Source organism: Ips typographus, linkage group LG3 (genome assembly GCF_016097725.1).
Source record: "Ips typographus isolate SLU linkage group LG3, UJ_Ityp_2.0, whole genome shotgun sequence".
In the NCBI taxonomy this organism is placed as follows: Eukaryota; Metazoa; Arthropoda; class Insecta; order Coleoptera; family Curculionidae; genus Ips; species Ips typographus.
Window position 1 is genome coordinate 7,622,028 of NC_138424.1, and position 20,251 is coordinate 7,642,278.

General features: G+C 32.6%; 6 protein-coding genes and 3 long non-coding RNA genes across 12 annotated transcripts; 4 read left to right on the forward strand and 5 right to left on the reverse strand.

The window, feature by feature from the left end:
* Positions 1-2,180: 2,180 nt before the first annotated feature.
* sea (mitochondrial citrate transporter scheggia) lies at positions 2,181-7,788 on the reverse strand. 2 transcript variants are annotated; one of them, XM_081976779.1, is made up of 5 exons: positions 7,631-7,788; positions 5,058-5,200; positions 4,573-5,004; positions 4,354-4,518; positions 2,181-2,842 (listed from the first exon to the last, which is right to left on the reverse strand). In XM_081976779.1, the coding sequence occupies exons 2-5, from the start codon at positions 5,179-5,181 to the stop codon at positions 2,604-2,606; spliced, it is 960 nt and encodes a 319-aa protein (XP_081832905.1). In that variant the 5' UTR covers positions 5,182-5,200; positions 7,631-7,788; the 3' UTR covers positions 2,181-2,603. The 2 variants fall into 2 exon arrangements, with proteins under 2 accessions (XP_081832905.1, XP_081832906.1); XM_081976780.1 differs by lacking the exon at positions 7,631-7,788 and adding an exon at positions 6,999-7,199.
* Positions 7,789-7,910: 122 nt separating this feature from the next.
* ox (ubiquinol-cytochrome C reductase complex subunit oxen) lies at positions 7,911-8,358 on the forward strand. The gene is made up of 2 exons (XM_081976789.1): positions 7,911-8,135; positions 8,244-8,358. The coding sequence occupies exons 1-2, from the start codon at positions 7,995-7,997 to the stop codon at positions 8,280-8,282; spliced, it is 180 nt and encodes a 59-aa protein (XP_081832915.1). The 5' UTR covers positions 7,911-7,994; the 3' UTR covers positions 8,283-8,358.
* Positions 8,359-8,537: 179 nt separating this feature from the next.
* LOC145727265 (uncharacterized) lies at positions 8,538-9,744 on the forward strand. 2 transcript variants are annotated; one of them, XM_081976785.1, is made up of 4 exons: positions 8,538-8,750; positions 9,123-9,236; positions 9,294-9,345; positions 9,399-9,744. In XM_081976785.1, the coding sequence occupies exons 2-4, from the start codon at positions 9,189-9,191 to the stop codon at positions 9,557-9,559; spliced, it is 261 nt and encodes an 86-aa protein (XP_081832911.1). In that variant the 5' UTR covers positions 8,538-8,750; positions 9,123-9,188; the 3' UTR covers positions 9,560-9,744. The 2 variants fall into 2 exon arrangements, with proteins under 2 accessions (XP_081832911.1, XP_081832909.1); XM_081976783.1 differs by lacking the exon at positions 8,538-8,750 and adding an exon at positions 8,892-8,933.
* A 1,459-nt stretch (positions 9,745-11,203) lies between these two features.
* On the forward strand, positions 11,204-11,980 carry LOC145727271 (uncharacterized). Its single transcript, XR_014177847.1, has 4 exons — positions 11,204-11,360; positions 11,417-11,468; positions 11,521-11,662; positions 11,722-11,980. It is a non-coding gene; the product is annotated as an uncharacterized LOC145727271 (long non-coding RNA).
* Positions 11,682-12,207, reverse strand: LOC145727268 (uncharacterized). The gene is made up of 3 exons (XM_081976788.1): positions 12,074-12,207; positions 11,908-12,019; positions 11,682-11,851 (listed from the first exon to the last, which is right to left on the reverse strand). The coding sequence occupies exons 1-3, from the start codon at positions 12,116-12,118 to the stop codon at positions 11,718-11,720; spliced, it is 291 nt and encodes a 96-aa protein (XP_081832914.1). The 5' UTR covers positions 12,119-12,207; the 3' UTR covers positions 11,682-11,717.
* A 794-nt stretch (positions 12,208-13,001) lies between these two features.
* On the reverse strand, positions 13,002-13,611 carry LOC145727266 (uncharacterized). Its single transcript, XM_081976786.1, has 2 exons — positions 13,420-13,611; positions 13,002-13,366 (listed from the first exon to the last, which is right to left on the reverse strand). Exons 1-2 carry the CDS (start codon positions 13,465-13,467, stop codon positions 13,064-13,066), a joined length of 351 nt encoding a protein of 116 aa, XP_081832912.1. The 5' UTR covers positions 13,468-13,611; the 3' UTR covers positions 13,002-13,063.
* A 3,972-nt stretch (positions 13,612-17,583) lies between these two features.
* LOC145727269 (uncharacterized) lies at positions 17,584-18,292 on the reverse strand. The gene is made up of 2 exons (XR_014177844.1): positions 18,133-18,292; positions 17,584-17,809 (listed from the first exon to the last, which is right to left on the reverse strand). It is a non-coding gene; the product is annotated as an uncharacterized LOC145727269 (long non-coding RNA).
* On the forward strand, positions 17,702-19,074 carry LOC145727270 (uncharacterized). Of its 2 annotated transcripts, none has more exons than XR_014177846.1 (3): positions 17,702-17,836; positions 18,776-18,877; positions 18,934-19,074. It is a non-coding gene; the product is annotated as an uncharacterized LOC145727270 (long non-coding RNA). The 2 variants fall into 2 exon arrangements; XR_014177845.1 differs by lacking the exon at positions 17,702-17,836 and adding an exon at positions 18,372-18,504.
* Positions 19,071-19,770, reverse strand: LOC145727267 (uncharacterized). The gene is made up of 4 exons (XM_081976787.1): positions 19,618-19,770; positions 19,458-19,569; positions 19,258-19,404; positions 19,071-19,158 (listed from the first exon to the last, which is right to left on the reverse strand). Exons 1-4 carry the CDS (start codon positions 19,663-19,665, stop codon positions 19,133-19,135), a joined length of 333 nt encoding a protein of 110 aa, XP_081832913.1. The 5' UTR covers positions 19,666-19,770; the 3' UTR covers positions 19,071-19,132.
* Positions 19,771-20,251: the final 481 nt, after the last annotated feature.

Consider the following 20,251-nt stretch of genomic DNA (forward strand, 5'->3'; position numbering starts at 1 on the left):
TACAGGGATCGCGCTTCCCCGAAGAGCTACTGCAAAGGCTAAATAGGAAAAGTTTTAGAGAAGTTAATAGGCAATCCAACACCGTTTTAGAAATATTTAATTTTTGCTTCGTTTTTGAATTATTTTTGAAAAACCAAAAAACGAGCATTTTCAAAAAAGTGCTGTATTTTCGCTAATTTTATAAATTTTAAAATTTGGCTTGAACATTGTTAGAGCAACTTTTTAAGGACTATCTTTCTGTGCATTTCGTTTTCAGTTCCGACGTTTCGGTCTCGAGTAGGGCTTCCAAGTCCCGGGACTAGAAAGCTATTCGGGACTGAATTGAAAAGTCCCGGGACTGATCCGATGGTCCCGAAAAATATGAAAACTAACCAAAAAAATAATGTTTTTAATAAAATTAAAGTCTTTTTTAGAAGCAAAAAATATTAACAAGTATTTGAAAACCCCTCGGAAAACCCACACTTTATTACCTATTTTTTTGAATAAATTAAAATTATAAGGCTACTAGAGTCTTTAGAGTTCTCTAGGGACAATCTGAGCCTCTTAGAAAACTCGTTTGGACTCCACACTACTGTTAAATTTCGGGACCAAATGTGGTCCAACACAGGTCCCTTGGACCAGAGTATTAAAATGCCACAAAATAAGTATCCAAATGAAGAGAAATTTGACATGCTGGCACTGTATCTTCAGTCCAACAGAAACGCATACGTGACTTCAATTAGGTATTTGGAGACGTATCCAGAACGACGCCAACCTCACAAGACCCACTTTAGAAATCTAGTTGTTAATTTATTAGCCGTCAATGAAAACCCAACCGCATCTGTTAGAATGGTGAAACAAGATGTAAACGTGTCAAAATCAACTGTTCACCAAGTTCTTAAAACTTCTGGATATCATCCTTATAAGCCAACAGTTGTACAAGGACTTTTGGAGACCGATTATCCCAGAAGACTCTGCGTTTCTCGAACTGGTACATTGATAAAAGTAATGAGGACCCAGAATTTTCTAATTTTGTTGTATGGACTGATGGAAGCAGGATTTCTAATTGTGGTGTTTTTAATAAGCAGAACAGACATGTTTGGGCTGTAGAGAATCCCCATGAGGTTGCTCAAAGACGGATGCAGACAAGATTTGGCTTAAATATTTGGTGTGGAATCATTCGTATGCAAAAAGTTGCGACTCAGTAACTGAGCAATGTTTCTCATTTTAGGAAATCGTTTAATAGGGCCATTTACATTTGATTATAACCGTAATGGAAGGAGGGATTTATAGAGAGCTGAGATCTTACCAGCTCTTCGAGAAATTGTGCCAAACGAAGCTGATTTTATAAAATTATGGTTTCAACTGGATGGCTGTCCTGCGCATAACACCGGTTGGTTATGGATTTTCTTAGAGAAAATTTTGGAAACAATGTCATTGCATTAAACGGTTCAATCCCATGGCCAGCGAGATCTCCAGACCTATTCCCTTTAAATTTTTATCTTTGGGGTCATGCTAAAAATTATGAGTTTGAACCTCCTACAAATGTTGATGTTCTCCGAGAAAGGGTAATAATAGTATATTCTATATTAAGAGCGGAAAGTAGTTATTTGCCGCTTGCACATGAAAATTGCAGCTTGAGGCGAAGCCGAACGCTGCAATCATGTAAACGAAGTCTCTCTTGTCTATGAAGAACCTCGTCACTAGTAGAGACCTAAACCTACAGCTCCGCATGCGTATATTGCGCTGTTATATCTTCCCAGTGCTACTCTATGGCTCCGAGAGTTGGACATTATGCCAAACAATGGAAAACCGCATTGACTCCTTTGAGATGTACTTGTATCGCCGTATACTGCGCATATCCTGGGTAGACAGGATAACCAACGAGAAAGTGCTAAGAAGAATAGGTAAAGGTAAATAACTGCTGACAACCATCAAAGAATGAAAGCTCATCATGAATACATAGGGCACGTTATGAGGGGGGAGCACTTTTTTTTGGTTTTTCTAAAATAATTTAAAAACGAAGCAAAAATGAAATATTTTTAAAACGGTGTTGGATTGCCTATTAAATTCTCTAAAACTTTCCCCATTTAACCTTTGCAGTAGCTCTTACGGGAAGCGAGATCCCTGTATAGAAAATCGAATCTTGGACATACTGTATGGGTAACTAAACCTGCGGAATGTTAAATAACATAATCAACTTTGGTAAAGGTATATCTAATTTAAATTCTGACATGGTTCTCTGCAATAAAAAATTGAAAATACCAAAACAGCACCAATAAACTACAAGTCAAACAAACAACACTTAAATACAAATAACAAGCATAATTCCAGTTTTCCACTAAGTGAAAATAATCAAAACACAACAAAAACATTTAGAAAAAGTTAAAAGAGAATTTTTTAAAAAATACACAGTCAAACAATAACGGAATGAATAAGTTAAATGCATTAGTGTAACTACGTTACACAGGAAGGCAGTGCAGAATTCTTACAGAAATTCCATTTTACAATAATTCCCCCTACAAAAGCATTAAACACCAAATTGAAGAAACATTTTATAAAAAGCATCCACAAACACTTTCCCAATAAAAGAGACCAGTCCAACCACCACATTCGACTTAACTCTAAGGCCAAAACTTGTTAAACAACTCCATAAAACTGTCGTAGATCATAAATGTTATGGCAACGTCCAGGCACACTCTACCTAATCTAGGGACTGTGCCTTTGTAGAACGCAAAAGCTCCTTCGTTCTTCCAAATTTGAACGGCACAGTCAAGAGTGTTTTTGTACTTGCTGGCTTCCAAACCTTGCATTCTCGTTTTTACTACGTCTAATGGTGTGTTGCCAAATACAGATGCAGCTCCTAAGAGAAGATGATTTATTATTGACAACAATTTTAAGATTTGACCAAATTTTGCATTATACAAGGTGGTCCAGTTTTAATTGTCAGCCAAAAATAAGTTAACATACATTATGTCATGATCCTGAAAAATGCTTCTCAAGGAAAATACAGTCCATAAAAGTTCAGTTTAAAAAATCTGTTTCTTGTCATAACTGTCAAACCGCTGGAGCAATTTTAATCAAATTTAGAACAAAAACATATGAAATTAATACTCATTATGTGATGTTAATGGCGTTTGTCGAAACTGTCCAGTGGAGTAAATACAGAAAGATGGTTTTAATTTTTCTGTTCTATTTTCTATGTCACTGGATATTTTTAAAAAATTTCAGTATTTTTTTACTTTACTTGTTCAATTTGACAAAATAAGTATCTCTTATAAAATTCTGATTAAAACTTTGTTTACCAGTTAATTGAGTTATTATGTTCAAAGACCCAAAACCAACCCAACCCAACTTAAAAATTGTCTTGAAAACGGTGAAAATCGACTTAAGAAGCTTAAAAAATGTCTTTGTAGTCAGTTTTCATAGTTTCCAGACAAATTGCAAGACTTTAGTTTTGAAAATTGACTTAGAAACCAATAAATTTACTTTGAAACGGTGAAAATGGACTTGAGAAGCTTAAAAATTGTCTTTGTAACCAGTTTTCACAGTTTTCAGACAAATTGAAAGACAGCCTTGACAATTGACTTGAAAACTGTGAAGATTGACTTGAGAGCCAAAAGATGACTCTGAATCAATGAAAAGTGACATCAAACCAAAAAGTGACTCTGAATCAATGAAAAGTGACATCAAAAGCTTAAAATTAATTTCAATATTTTAGTCTTGAAAATAGTCTTAAATACAGGATATTGATATTAGATTCATGAAAATTGACTTGAAACTTTCCAAGTTTTTTTACTATGCTTTTCATTTTCTTAGAACTCTGTTAGGGCTTTAGAACTGCTTTCAGATTGGAAAATCGAGATTTAGGGTTATCTTCACCAAGTTTTTGACATAGCAGACTTAAAAAACTATTTTTACATTTTCCATAGGCTTATACATGCCATTTCACGCTTTGTCAATATTAAATTGACTTCTAGACGCTTCACTGTGCTTTAAGACTGAAAAATCGAATTTTAAACTATTTTTCATAGTAAAAGTTAAGTTTCAGACTCTTCATTGATGAAATTAAACAATTTTGGCATTAAATGATACGATATTAGTCTTGAAGACTAATTTTTAGAATTAAATTAGTTCGAAATTTCGGACTACGGGCTATGGATTGGTGAATTATTGTTATTTAAAACTGGACCACCCTGTATTGTCAAAATAAGTATAATGTATCAAGTTATCATAATTTGACTACATTTTTTCATGTTACATGTCCGAATATCACCCCCAATAAACTACAATGTTAACTGAAGACCAAAATGTCGCAAATTGTTTGCTAATTTTGAACTCTGTTAAAAACTTAAAAAAAAAACAAAGTATTACCAGCTATGGCACCAAAAGCTCCCACCAACAACTTAGGAACTGGCTTGGACTTATCATCGCCCTTGTACAAATCCTTGAGGCTTTCCATAACAAAGAATCGAATAGCCTGATTAGAACCCTGTTTCATAATTGTGGCAGTCAAACCCTTATAAACTCCCCCTATACCTATAAAACAATCCACAATCTATCTGATTTATGATTTGAATAACCAACACCAACCTTGTTCCTTAATAATAATCCCTACGCCATGGAAAAAGCCCTTATATCGAGGATTTCCACTTCTTTGGTCATTAATAAACTTAACCTTAACAGTCTCCATAGGAGTGACGGCAAAAATAGCTTCGCACACACCAGCTCCTAAACCACATAACAGTCGATTACTGATCGACAAACTGCCATCAGGTTCCACAGCCAGGCCTCGTAAAGTTTCAAATGCGCCAAATCTTACGGCACTTTTAGGTATCGAGCCATAAAGTAAAACACTAAGACCTCGGTAAAGTCCAAAAAACCCGTGATTTTTCACGGTTTTTCTGACACAGTCTGCAATACCGTCGTACTTTTTTGCAGCCCCTTTTTCGTCTAACTGCAGCTGCGTTTTTACGTATTCTGTGGGAAATGTGATGCAGATTTCAATGCCTCCGGTTATTCCCCCTGAAATTTCACTCAGTAAACCAGATATAAGAAAGTGGGTAAAGGTGTAAAACCTGCAATTATTCCTTTAAGACTTTGGTTGCCACCACCAGCTGGAGCTGCTGCTCCATTTTGTTGGAGCCAAGGTCTTTGATAGTAAGGGTTTAGGAAAACAGGAGCTGCTGTCTTTGGTGTCATAGTGGCTTTGGTAAAGAAGCTAAAAATGTGAATGTATGTTAAAAAAAATGTGTTTTCCTGTTATACATAAATGCTTGCATTAGCTGTGCTTCAAAATATGAAAAGCTTATTGCAGCAATGTAAATATTAACTTTGTATAAATATGTATTTAATTTAATGCAATAACTACCATAATTAGTCCTTAATCTTAACATTCTTAACTGTTGCTTGCAGCATTGTTAGTTCAAGCAAGTAATCCATAATAGTCACAAAAATCCTTTTAACAATATTGTTATTTATAAAGTAGGAAGTGTGGCATTTTAATAACTTAGTAAGTGTTAAATTTACATAAACTAAATAAGTATTATGATTTCTGATTCATCCGTGTTGTCCCGAGTTCCTTTGGTACCAAATAGTCGGAAACAGCCATTGGGAGCTGTCAGAGAACTGGTATAGGCTTAGGCAAATCAAAACATCGCATTTTTTGAAATTGTGCCAAAATTTGATTTATTTTAGCCAAAAGAAATTTGTGTGTTTTTTTCAAGGTGAGGTTCTAGTATGGTCAGAAGACCTGAAAAGAAGCCAACCCAAGATTTTAAGTGGGTTACCTAACCCATAACCAACTTAAATTAGGCTTAGTAAGGTCAGTTTTTACTCATTTTAAGAGTTTTTTAGAGATTTTACTTAACATAAAAAGGGCCTGGACAAGAGGGCATACAAAGGTTCATACTAAACATAAATTCACCAAAAATTTGCAGTTCCTTTGTGAGACACTTTCTTTCTTTTTTTATTTCTTCTTTTTTGTTTAATATGGACCTTCCTAAGCACTTTTGTGAAAGCTACCTCAAAAAATAAACATTTGAAGTTATCTTTAAAAAATCTTAAAAAACGCTTTACATTAGTAAAAAATTGAAACTTAATTAAGGAAGGAAAACCTAATTTAGGTAGGTTATGGGTTAGAAAATCCAATCAAAATCTCAGGTTGGCTTCTTTTGAGGTCTTCTGACCATACTAGGACCTCACCTTGTCAAAAACAAGGAATTTCTTCTTCTGGCTAAAATATTGTCCAAAATTTGGCAATAACTAAAAAATGCGATTTTAAAATTTTCCAAGAGTTTCTGATGGCTGTTTCCAACTATTTGGAACCCAAGAAACCTGAAACAACACTTTTTCTCAATGGGACCAAACACAAACCAAATTTTGTTAAATGTTTTAACAAAATATGTATTTTTTGGAACTTATCAGCTAAAAATCTCACTATCTGGTCTTATAAAATGTGTTTTCAACTCTACATACAATAAACTTGCAAAAAAGACAAAAAAAACACTTCAAATTCCAGGAAACTACTGGATGACTTGATCCACAAATCCTCCACCACTAAATTAAGAAAAATTATGTATTTAGTTATAATTTATACAGAAACTGGTCTTTCTACAGAAACTGTCACTTTCAAAATGTAATGTATGTAATATAATATATCTTCATTACAAAAAAAAAACAAGTAACTAAGTCAAATATGTAGTAGATACCTGTTTTAAATACTCTCAAAGTAACCTATACTGCTAACAAAAGTAAATATTACAATACAATTTTTCCTTGTAATATTTTTGAAAATTATAACTATTTTACACATTCCTGTACATTATATTATACCCTAAAATAATCTAAAAAATTAAATTTTAAGCCATTCAAAGTTAAAACAGTCTTATTTCAATTGAACAGTAGTTGAGATGTTCAATAATTAGTAGACTAGGGCAAACAATTTTTTAAATGACCTAAAAGTGTTAATTAAAACCTAATAATTCTACAAATTTCTATAAAAATTTAAATCCACTTACCTATAACACTGTGTGTGAATATATTTACATAAAAACCAGTAAAACCTTATTAAAACTTTACTGTCTACCAAATTTGAAAAACATTTGAAGGACAATAAATGTGTAAATATTTAACCTTGTGTTATACAGCTTACAACAATAATAGATTGGGAGTGCATGCTGAAAGAGTGGCATGTAATAGGACCACCTTCATTTTTATCAATTTATCAACACACTAGAATGTGTTTGACTGTGCTTGGTTACTGTAGTTTCATATAAATTTAATGATTTTTGATAACAGGATTATTATAGTGAAATCTTGTATTGTTTGTGCAGTTTGCAATAATTTTCTTTTTTATTATTTTGGACACTTTTAAAATTATTGGGAAAACAGTGCAATCAGTGTATCTACAAAAAAATCAATTTTTAATTACAGACAAGCCACGTATTTTTATTCAAACTTTCCATATGTTCTTCTTGGAATATTGACTATTATGCAATTAAATTGATAGACCAAACTAGTTTTGGGAATGTTTTTACATTGTTGTTTAGGTTTAGCCAATTTTTCAATAGCAAGCAATGTAAAAACGTTAAGTTTTACAGCAATACAAACGCAGTAAACCGGCTATAATCTTGTCGTAAATCATACTTACAAAATTAAGGAGGTTTTCCCGGATAATTTTATAAAAACATTGTCTTTTTAAAGAAATCACACCACTTTTTAAATAATTTACATTTCAATGTTATGACGTCAACGTCAAGAGAGGCTTCTTCAAATTTTGTTGATGCGACCGATACAGGCAACTGTTTATACATCTCCCAAGTTTACTAGTTGCCGGTTCTGAATAGTGGGTATCACGTGGTACCTATGTAGGACTGCTCCTAAATGATCACATGATTCTTTATCAAGCAAATATGTCACTGTCAGTTCACTTAACTGTCAATCGTTGCTGGTTTTACTACCAAAGAGTTTGTGGAAGATCTTCAAAATTTAATTTATAAATTTAATTAACAAAAATGAGCCTGGGTAGTACTATTTACAACGCGATCTTCAAAAGATCTTCAACCTTTGCCTTGGCTTGCATAGCTTCGGCCTTTGTGTTCGAAAGAAGTTTCGACCTAACTTGCGACACCATCTTCGAGAACGCCAATAAAGGGGTATGCATGTAATTTATTATGTAACATTAAAATAAAATTTAGCCTTTTACTATGTATTTTATATTTTGTCTATTAGCTGTATTAAATACTTGACAATTTTTGTTACAGAAACTGTGGAGAGACATTAAGGACAAGTATGCCCAGTGATTCTCGAAAGCTGTTGGAAGTTTGTGATGTAGAATTGTTAATGTATTTATTGTAATAAAAAAGTTCTTATAGTTGATCAAGTTTGTTTAATGCTTAAATATCCCCAGTTGCAGTAGCTTTTTCTTTAAAAGTAATAATACTTATCCTACCCTACTGTACTACAAGTTAGAAATAACTTCTTCCTTATTTACTACTTATATGCTACTTTACAGTAATTTTTCAGATAGTGAGTGTTCTGCCAGCATTATAAAATACATGCTGTCAATAAATTAACTATTATAGTGAGCCCCACTTTGAGGTGCAGGGATGTTATACTTTGATCTTGGTGACAGAAGTCACACAACTCAGTATCTTAAGCCAGCAATAAGAATATGAATTGAAACATTAAACCAGTTTTTACTAGAATGTAGGAAAAAGTTCACAAGTTATGGCAAAAATTAAAATAAAATAGTATGGCCTAATAAAAAGGTAAATGCACAAAGGGGTCTAAAGACCATTTGAGTTTTGTGCCACTTTTAGTGCTTGAATTTACAATATAATGGCTCACCAATTCACATATTTTGTTAAATTAACACTAAAGTTTTCACATGGTTTATATTACATACAATACACAATTCAAGTTCAATGGTCATATCTCAAAAGCAGGAACAGGTAAAATTGAGTTCATTGTTTGCCTAAACAAAGTTTTGATGTAATATATAGAGCACACAGCCGGTTAGAATTCACAAACTAAAGTGTAAATTTGTATAAAAGAAAATATCAATCAATGAGTGTTTATTAAATGCAGGAAGTGAAATTCACAGCCTCATTTAATGAACAAAGTATTTTAAACTTTTACAGATTTATATAAAACCATGTTACAAATCACTTGTAGTTAGTTCAACATCAACTGTCCTAAAGTCTAAAATGAAGTGTTCAATTGGATTTAGTTTCACGTATCTCGTACTATTGGTGGTAAGTTGATTCTTTTTGCTTTTTCTACTTTTTTGGTATATATTTTGTGTGATTTAGGCTATAACTGAGGCTCAATGGGGTGATCCGCACATGGGGCAAGGACCACAAGGTAACTTATGTATTAACTATCAACATTTTTTTTAAAACAAGTATTATATTTAGGAGGCCCCCCTCCACCGCCACCTCCGCAACAACAACAACCCCAACAACCATACTATCCGGCGCCTAATCCGGCACCATACAACACCACTACAACAACCACCACTACAGCATCGCCTCCTGCTAATGGTTGTCCACAACAAGGACCTTATCAACACTATTAGCAAATAGTTTACCCATTGATGGGTTGAATCATGAAGTATTTTCAATAAAAGTAACTAATTTTTAAGTGTCAAGAAAATGATGATGCAAATATTCGCACTTTACCAAACTAACATTTATTAGCTTATGTGACCATCAAGCTACTATACAAAATTCATACTTTATCAATAAATGTTTTGATACTTAATTAATAGAACTGCATTTGTATTGTTACGAAGGCTGCGTAACTACCTGAAGATTTTCTGAAATTGGAGGATTAGAAGACATTGTTGTTCTAACAATGCTAATCCCTTTAATATGAGATTTCAACCCTATTAAATAAAGTAACCCATACAACATGTAAAATGCAGATCTTATTGAAGATGTTTTGACTAGAATGTTGGGGAAACAATTAATCTTAGATGGATGGAGAGGACTATTCTAGAAATCTGTCAATTATTGTGTGAAATAAATTCTATTAAGTGAACAAAAAGTCTCACTTATCAAATAAACCTGCGGTTTCTTAAATGGAACCATGGGTGCTGTTCTTGTAACATCTGCCTACCTGTGCATTTAAAACTGTTTTCAATAATTGGGATAAAATAATATAAACGTTTGGTCGCAGATCAATCAGTGGTTCAGAATGTCCACTGATTAAAGTGAATATCCAAAATTGTTCACCAAATCATCACAATTATTTGCATTGCTTATTTAAAAAAGTGAAGAACAATACCTAAATAGACAGAGGAATATACATATTGTTATCGAACATTGCATATAAAAAGAAACTTTTGCGCAGAAAGACAAGTAATCAATGAAAACCTTGGAAAATCTAGTCTGTGTAAGTAAAAAAATGATAAAATTAAAAAAATTGCTCTCTGCAAATATACAGTGTGTTGAGTTTAAACAAATACAAAAAAGGAGGTAGCACACTACATGAAAAAAAAAACAAACAAGTTTTCCATATATTTCAGATATCCAGTTGAAGTTTCAACATTTTTTTCCCCATTTCGGTGTTATTTTGATATATTTTGTAAAACTGGGTTATAAAGATTTTATCCTGTTTTGAATTGTGATCTAAACAGCGCAAATTTGCGTTGTTTGCAGTTTCTATACAACCTAATGAGTTCAGCTTTGGACAACGTGAAAACATCTTGCTATAGAGACTTTATATGAGCCCCTTTCCGCTAGGATCTAAAAGTATTGGCAAAGAAACCGTTTCAAGAACCGTTCCTACAGTTCAAAAGCTTCTCTGACAACAATAGGAAACGTACTTTGACCGAAAAATTCGGAAAAAGCAGCAAAAATATAACTTTTTAAAGTTTTTCTTGTGTAAAAATTTCATTTTAACGAACTTAAGTAGTAGTCAAGTCTTTTCAAGTAGTCAAACCAGGTGAAATTGTGTAGCAAGGCAGTCTGTATAATAGTATAATAATTTGTAGATGTATTTATATTGTGATATAAAAGGTATTTGTCAACATCCTAGAGATGGAAAAATACAATAAATTAATATGATCCGAATGAAGAAAATTAGCTACCATTTATATGACACTTAGTCACCTTAAAATACAGGAAACAATTATTATTTATTTACTTAAATGTATTTTTAGAAATTTTACAATGTTTTAATGTACTATACTTTGGAAACTACTGACCAATCAGGGGTTATTAAATTTAGCACTTTCCAGTCGTTGCCTTCGTTAAAATAATATAAATAAAAGTTGGCGACTATTCTGAATAAAAATTAGTCAGTTCTACACTGACCTGAAGTATAGAATGAAATGTTTTACCTGGTTTCCTCTGGCATATTTTCTGTTACTTGTGGTAAGTGCATATTTGACTGTCAAAAGTTTTATACATGGTTTTTTTATCACATACAGGTTGTAACTGAAACTCAGTGGCCTGATCAACACATGGGCCATGGACCACCTGGTATTAATTGAATGAAATCAATCAATCAGTGGTTTTCAAAGCAAATTTTTAGGTGGGAGACCACCGCCTCGACGACAGCACTATAACTATTATCCTCAGACTTACAACACGAGTTCAACTACCACCACAACTACCAACAGAAGCTCATCCTACTAAATAGAATGCACTACATTACCATACCCACCAAGTTTTCCGTGAGATAAAAATTCAAAGTGTTAATTAATTAAGCAATTTTACTATCATATTTTGTTAGGATGACAAATCTTCAACTTCACTTGCTGCTGCCGTTGTAGCTTCTGTAGCAGCTGGTGCAGCAACACTGACTTCAACAGCTACAGAAGCTGTAGCTCCAGCAATTGTGGTCGATTGTGTTGGGGATGCAGCTAAAAAAATGTTTATATTGTAATGGAAAATCTTAAATAAAACTCACTAATTGTACTAATAGTTCCTCTTGGTGGATAGCGTGGATACTTATGATACCAAATCCAAATACATGATGGTGGTTTATTAGAGTTGTTTAGTGGGTGTGTTTTTATTAATATACTATTTTCCTAAAAACAAAAACGGTAGTAGAATTTAAACAATTCCAGACACAACAAACTCACCAAAGTTATGAATAGTGCTAAAAGAACAAAGAGACCAGCATGCATTTTGGTAGGTTTATAATGACTATACCATGTTTTAAGTATAGAAACCAATGCATGCAAGAATCATTAGCAATTTTTGATGGCAATCAGGTCTTTCATTGTATTGTTACGTTTAATGAGGTCGTTTACAATTAGAGGGGGTGTTTGCGTTTGTTTTAATGAGATCGCAGTGCAAAAGAATGTAAAGTACAGAACCAAAACAAGGCAGTTCTCAGAGTTCTGTTGATGTCATAATAGAGACAAAACTAATAAATTTCTGGTCCTTCTGTGTGCTTTAGAAAAATGTCTCTTTAACACTCATAACTTTTCTTAATAGTCGACATTTCAAATAAATTCTAGAAGTATATTTATACACTTGTTACAGTTTCTGTGCTGAAATTTCTGCAAGTAACATCTATTAAAAACAGCTTAAGCAGTATGAGCTTTGGAGCAACCATCGTGTTTAGTTTAGGTATAGTAAATGGAAAGAAACTAGTCAATGAAATTAGTATTATAACCGCTTTAATGACGAATGAACTAAAGGAAATACAAAACAACCAACAAACTGATTAAAAACAGAAACACGGCTTTTTCCAAAAAAAGTTCAGAGTTTTTGCGAAGACTGAAGAACCCAAGATCTTTGTCAGAGAAGGGACAAGGAACATGGTACCATTCAGCATTGTGGATGTCATTATAAAATTCCTTGCAACTAGAGTATGTTTAAATGAGTTACAAATTGATTAAATCAATCAAAAAAATTAGAAGAAATCTTTAATAAAATCCTTTTTAAAAATTAAATAATTAAAAAGCAACCAAAACTTAAAAATACTCTTTCACCCGTAAATAATACTAAATATTACGAAAATAGTTGATTAAAAATAGCTGTTAAATAAAGTATCAATATGTCTACATTTTAAAGTTTTATTTTTAACATTTTGTTGACAATATATTGCTTCATCCATTTCAAATCTACTCATCTTCCTTTTTTTCAATTTTATTTTCGACGCTGTCTCTCTTAGTGGATTCGTCAACTTCTTCTACATCTTCCACTGGAGAACAAACCATTTTACAAGTCAGTTTGTCACCTTTCTCATTGTAAACTTCATCAAAAGGATTGCGAGGTGGTTTTGGTAGATGGTTCATGGATCTCAACTGGTATCCTCCGCCTCTATATGGGTAAAAATACGGATGTTCTCCTATGTTAGGAAGAAAAGTGTGAATTGGATTTTCTGGAGGAAATTGAGGTCCAACAAATTGGGAGCTTGTCAAGCCCTAAAATATTTTTATATTAGCGTGTAGGTACATAACTTGCTAGGAAAACTTACCACAGCCACTAAAACGAACAAAGCTACAACAGAAACAGGGAAATTCATTTTTTCAATGTTTTGCTGGAACCTAATAGTTTTGCAACCGGTATTCCACTATTTATTGGTTAGACTGTGTGTCTGCCTTTATAATCGATTTAGGTATTTTTTTCTATCAATGACTCAAATTATGTATGTAATAAAATGGAGAACGTCCGATGATGATTCTACAAAACATGTAACACGTATTTGGAACATAAAAATTCGACTTCCGGCTAGTGAATAAATAATAGACAATAATATAACAATTTCAATAATTTATCCTTGTCGTGTTGCACGATTTAATGCAAATATAATGATTATGTTTGAGTAATATGTGGTCAATTATTTGTAGCTTATTGGAGGGTAATTTATAAAAAAAACTTGATAATGGTGGCGTCAATAAAGGTGAAAAAAGTAATTATTTATTTGATTTTTCTTTATTTAATTATTAACTATGTTATTTTTGAAAAAAATGCCAAATAAAATTATTTTAAATAATGTGTAAGTATTCTTTACTTTCAGAAGGTTTGTTTACACTATTCCAAAATGGTGTAACAAGTCTGACTTATAATGTAATACAATAATTTATGTACCCTGCGTAAAAATTAAAAACTACATCACTGCACAAATTTATAGAATCTTACTGTAATCTGGTCCTGTCTGTCTGTGGTCCAGTTTTAAATGTCAATAATTTACCACTTGATAACTTATCAAAAGATAAGATGACATGCATTATGTAATTTTCCTGAAAAGCACTTCCTAAAGAAGATACATTCCTCCAAATTTCATTCTGAATTGTCTGAAACTGTATAATATAATAAAAATAGTCTAAAAGTACTTTTAAGGCTAGAAATTACTTTACTAAGACTAAAGAAAGCCCAAAACTGTATTTTCAATTCGAATTGGTGTACAACTGAATTTTTTTGACTGAGTTAAGTGTAGAAATCAATTAAACACTCAAAACAGTCCAAATTCAATTTTCGGGGGTAATTGCACAAGTGCATAAAAATTACCGATAATTTTGCGTGAAAACTTGTTATCTCTTAACTGCATGAGTTTATTTTCATATTTTTTTGGCGAAAGAGCCCGACACCGAAGGTGGAGGGCTTTTTTAGAAAAAAATATGAAAATGACCGAATGCAGTTTGCAAAGATAACAAGTTTGAACGCAGAATTATCAGGTCATTTTTAAGGCACGAATGTAATTTTGGGGAATATTTCCCGAATAAAGAAAATGTTTTGGTTTTGCTGCAACTATAGATTGCTCAATGGAGCTCAATGAACAAGTTCCAAACCGTTCATTAATTTATTGTTGACATCGCGTTTGACATTGTTTGGTTATAAAAAGTCAAAAAACTGCGCAAAGACAACAATTAGTATACTAGCAATAGGCTCTACAACAATGCAGTCGTTATAGATACGTACAGTGCAATTATCGAAATGCAATTATCACTTTAGAATGCAATTATCGCTGTCATTCTGGTGAAAATGCACTGCTCATATGGGACATTTAACACATGAGGGAAATATTCGGACTAATTTATTTCTAAAATTTAGCTTTCAAGACTAATATAGTAGCATTTAGTGCCAAACTTTGTTAATTGATTAATAAAGAGTCTGAAACTTGGCTTTTACTATTATAGATCGTCTTAAACACGATTTTTCAGTCTTAAAAGCACCAGTCCGAATTTTTTAGAAACGGACCAATTTTTTGCACCGATGAGTGTCAAAGTCAATCTAATTGTGAAGAAGGTTGAAATGACATTTTCAAGACTATGGACAAGTTAGAAACTTGCTTCCAGTCCTGATAAGTCAAAGACTTTGTGAAGATAGTCTTGAAACTTGATTTTTCAGGCTTAAAACCGCCTTAGCGCGCTTAAAACAGACTAGCATTTTAAGAAATGCTCGAAGTTTTAGCACTGAGGTGTCTAGAAGTCAATTTATTAGTGAAGAAGCTTGAAATGACATTTTTAAGCCTACGGAAAATGTAAAAATTGTTTTTTAAGTCTGCAATGTCATAAACTTGTTGAAGATGGTCTTGAAACTCGATTTTCCAAGCTGAAAGTAGTTTTGAACCACTAAAAATAGTCCAGAGTTTTAAGGAAATAAGAAAGGAACTTGTAAAGATAGTCTTGAAGTCAACTTGTATGAACTTCAAGACTAAAATATTGAAGTTTGTCTTCAATAATTATGAAAACTTATTTCAAATGAAAATTTTAAGCTTCTAATGTCACTTTTTATAGGTTCAGTCACTTTTTAGTGTCCAAGTCAATTTTCAAGGTTTAAATGTGTTAATTTGTAGTCAAAACTTCTAGACAAAGTAGTTTTCATGTCTACAAGTCAATTTTCAATACTAAAGTCTTTCAATTTGTTCAGAAACTATGAAACTGGTTAGAAAGACAATTTTTAAGCCTCTCAAGTCAATTTTCTCTGTTTTAAAGCCAACTTATTGGTTTCTAAGTCCATTTTCAACACTAAAGTTTTCCAATTTGTCCGGAAATTATGAAAACTGGCAACAGAGATTTTTTAAAGCTTCTTAAGTCAATTTTGACTCTTTTCAAGACAATTTTTGTTGTTGGGTTGGGTTGGTTTTGGGTCTTTGAACGTTACTCAACTCAATTATCTGGTAAACGGAGTTTCAAATCAGAATTTAATAAGAGATACTTTCTTTTTCAGCTTGAACAACTAAAATTAAAACAAAACTGTCATTTTTAAAAAATATCTAGTGACTGATAAGACGGAAAAATGAAAACAATCTTCCTGTATCTACGGCACCGGAATTTTTTGAATTTCATAAGTGCTTGTTATACAAACTTGATCAAAATTGCTCCAACGGTCTGTCAGTTATAACAAAAAACTGAAATTTGAAGGACTGTATTTTCCTTTTTCCAGGAAAATTACATAATACATGTTAGCTTATCTTTTGATGGTCAAGTGGTAACTTATTGACATTTAAAACTGGACCACCCTGTATAATCTATTTATCGCTAATTATTGATTAATCTAATTTACGTTTTAAATATTTATTGCCTTTGTTAATAATAATTACATATAAACCTAAGACAAAACGTGATGTAAATTATTCTGTGATTTATGTTCATAATACATTGCGGCGAATTTAAGCATAAGTTATTCATCTCAGATGAATAGAATTTAAAATTAAGCCTTACAAATCAAAAGAATGGACAAATACTGCTCGTAAATAAAATTTAACTGACATGGTTAAATTCACATGTTTAAATCATCAACTTTACGCTCTAGGACTTTTGATCATTTTTACTGTCGGTTTCTGAGGACAACGGGCAGTAAAGTTACAAAAAAGCACGTACTGACAAAGTGCGATAAAATCAAAATTGACCATATAGTAGTTATTCAAACCTGTAACCATCGCTTTTACGGTTATTTCCTAATATCAAATATAATTCTGTTTAAAAGGTTTTTTCAAGATATTAAAAAAGTATTTTTTAAATTTTAACTTATGTGGCTACAATTTCAATATCTTCAAAGTTAAATTGACAAGGGAAACAGTTTGATGGTGTGGAAAACTAAGAAAAACCAGTCCATTTAATGAAGCATTCAGTCAAGAATGACTGAGACCACTATAGGGCAAACCGTAGAGAGTATAACAAAGAGATAAGCAGAACAAAATGAAAAACAAAGTGGAGCTTGTCAAAAATAGAGATAACACACAAAACAGCTAAAAAAGTCTAAATCTGCTCATAAAAGCTCACTACAAATAATTGCCACACCTGTCATAACTTCTAAGCTGAGAAAGCAAATACCAAAAAGACAAGAGTCCAAATTTCTATGATTTAAGAAGTCCAATCAAAAACTTCAGTATAAGTGCTACACAGTTAAGTTCATTGAGTTTAATATATTGATATGGTATATGGATTTGCAACAGTTTACAGTGTTTTGTTGTTATCATTAATGTGATTATAATTGATCATTTTTTAATATCTTCAACAGACGAAAGGAATAATTGAAATTATTACCATATAACTGCGCATAAAAGTCAAAACAAAATCCACTTTAAGAAAATATTATTACCATAAATATTTGTTTGAAAATGTTCTCAAACCGTGAGATTTATCAGATTTGTTGGTTCGAAAAGTTTTGACGTAATTGGTAAATTAAACTACGCTTTACTTATTATTTATATCATGTTTATTTCAAAATCGTAGCCACCAAAACTGCGTTTGATTAATAAGTATATTAAATCATTTTCTTCCTGCACCTCCAGCACCAGCTCCACCATCAGCTCCACCACCAGCTCCTGCGTTGAACCCAAAACCAAATCCTGCTCCTGCTTGACCTCCTGCTTGTCCGCCTGGTCCTCCACCACCTTGTGCCAATACGCCTTGAGCGAACTGAAACAAAATCAGGAAATGTTACATGTATGTAAATGTTTGGTCAACAACTCTATTTTGATAGAATAAAGTCTAAAGAGGTCTAAAAACTTATGCAATACCATATTTTCTCACAATTTTGTTGTATGAATAACTTGTGCAAAGACAATACAGATTAAAAAAATATACTACTTATTAACAAAATACAACAAACAAATATACTAAAATCCATATTTTACAAATGGCTAGAGATCCCTATAAGCAAAATTATGTTATAACAAAAAATTACATTTTTGCACAAGTTTTCATATAGTTTAGACAAATAATCAATAACAAGCACTTACCAAGAAAGCAGCAATCATCAAAACGACCAAAATCGATTTCATCTTGCTTGGATTGGAATTCAGTTTTTGGGAATCTTTGCACTGATACCACTTTTCTATCAATAAGCCATTCCAAAACATTTATATATGCTCAAAATCCAGTTTTTTCCGTGATTGTAATAATTAAATTCTGATAATTAGGTGAAGGAAAACGATAATTGTATACGCCTTTTTGGTGTTTTGTTGTTTTTACCGTAACCTTACAACATGAACAATTTTTTGCACGCAATTTGACTAACTATAAACAGCAGATCAATGGAATTATGGGCGTCAGATAAAATGTTTGATAAAAAGTTTCTGCTGACAGTGTTTTTGGGTGCTGTTGCTTTAATGGTAAGATGATGAATAACTATGAAACAAATCAAATCTCCAATCAACCAATGTATTTTTATTTGGAGAATCTTGGACCAGCTCCATATGTAGCTTTACTATGATTCCATCGTATTATTTGTTTTTAATTTTGGACTATGTAGCTCCTACTATAAAACATTATTTCTTATATCTTCTCCATTTTTTTTTACTCTTCTTTTTACAAATCGTTTAGCTTAAAAAGTTTACCCTCTTTTGCCATTCGTGTCAGATCTTAAATATCATTGATTTTCAGTTCTTCGGAGAGGCCGCGCCTCAAATGAGACCTCCTCCATTCCACGGACCGCCTCCACCACCACCACCACCACCATCTGGTGGCAACTTTGATAATTCTCAGGTTTGTAGATATTCAAAGTTTAATAAGTTATCTTAACTAATCTAAATCAATATTAGAATGGGGAAGTTCAGCGATCCTCAACAGTGGATTACGGATCGAACGGTGCCCAAGCATCAGTAAACGTTGAAACTTATTCCACAACTTAATATGTAACATTTTAGAGGATACTTTTACGGATATTAAAACTATCATACTTTCATGGGTATTTTTATTACTTTCTTGCTAGTAAACATACAGCAAATCCAGTGAATTGCGTTAGCCGGATGAAGTGAAGTTGGCAGCTGAAAATCAATATCAATCATTAATGCAAATTTTCTGGCATTCAGTTGTAGAAAGCTGTAGTTTGTAGTAATAATAAAAAAAAATATTGTTAAACTTACGTGGTGGTGGAGGACCTTGACCTCTGTTGCAGGAGGCGCTATGTCCTCGTGCAGTACCCAGGTCACGTTTTACCAAGCTGCTACTGCTACCACTTGAGGAACCAGTCGAAGAACTGCCAGTTCCTTGAGTTCCAGTTTGACCAGTGCCTTTCATTAAAAATTCAGGTCCAAAACATGCAAAAAACCGTAAAAACAATCACCTGAAGCTCCGGCGCTCATGCTGTAACCAAATCCACCTTGTCCAGAGACTTGACCATCAACTTGACGGCTAGATCCATAATTTGTTCCTTGCGGAGCTCCATTTGAAACCACCTAAAAATCAACGTAAAAAAAACTCAAGCAATTCTAGAAAGCTTTTACCATCATCACTGCCAGCAGCACCATAGAAAATAATACAACAGTATTCATGATGATTTCTTCTCTGAAAAGTTTATGGTCATTTCTGGGGGTGTTGCAGGGTTTTTATACATGAACTGCAACAATAATTCAACTCACATTAGAGGTCATTAATTTTTTATAATTTGTTGCTGTTGAAAGTGTTAAATTAACCGATAACTCTTTTATAGCAATGTCAGTGTTAAATGATGCAATTTAGACACTTACACAATGCGAAACATTTAAACGCAAGTTCAAGCGTAATATTGGTTTTTTCCTGTAACATTCTACTGGTTGGTCATCTATTTCACCAAAATGAAAAATAATTTGTTTTTCTTATTCCATAACTGAATCTCTTTTTAAATAAGTTTTGACTTAATAGATTAGAAAAGCTCTCATCATCGCGGATTATGTGTGAATAGTAGTGATCCATTCTTAGAAAGTTAAGTTTTTTACAGTTTTATGAGGTTCTGAGGTTTTATCTCTAAGAGAACTAATCTGATTAACATAATAATAACAACATATATCAAGAAGAATAATTCAAATGCAGCATGGAAATAAGAGCACCTGGTTCTACTGATTGTACATCACCTCAACCAAAACGATGATTTTTAAAGGA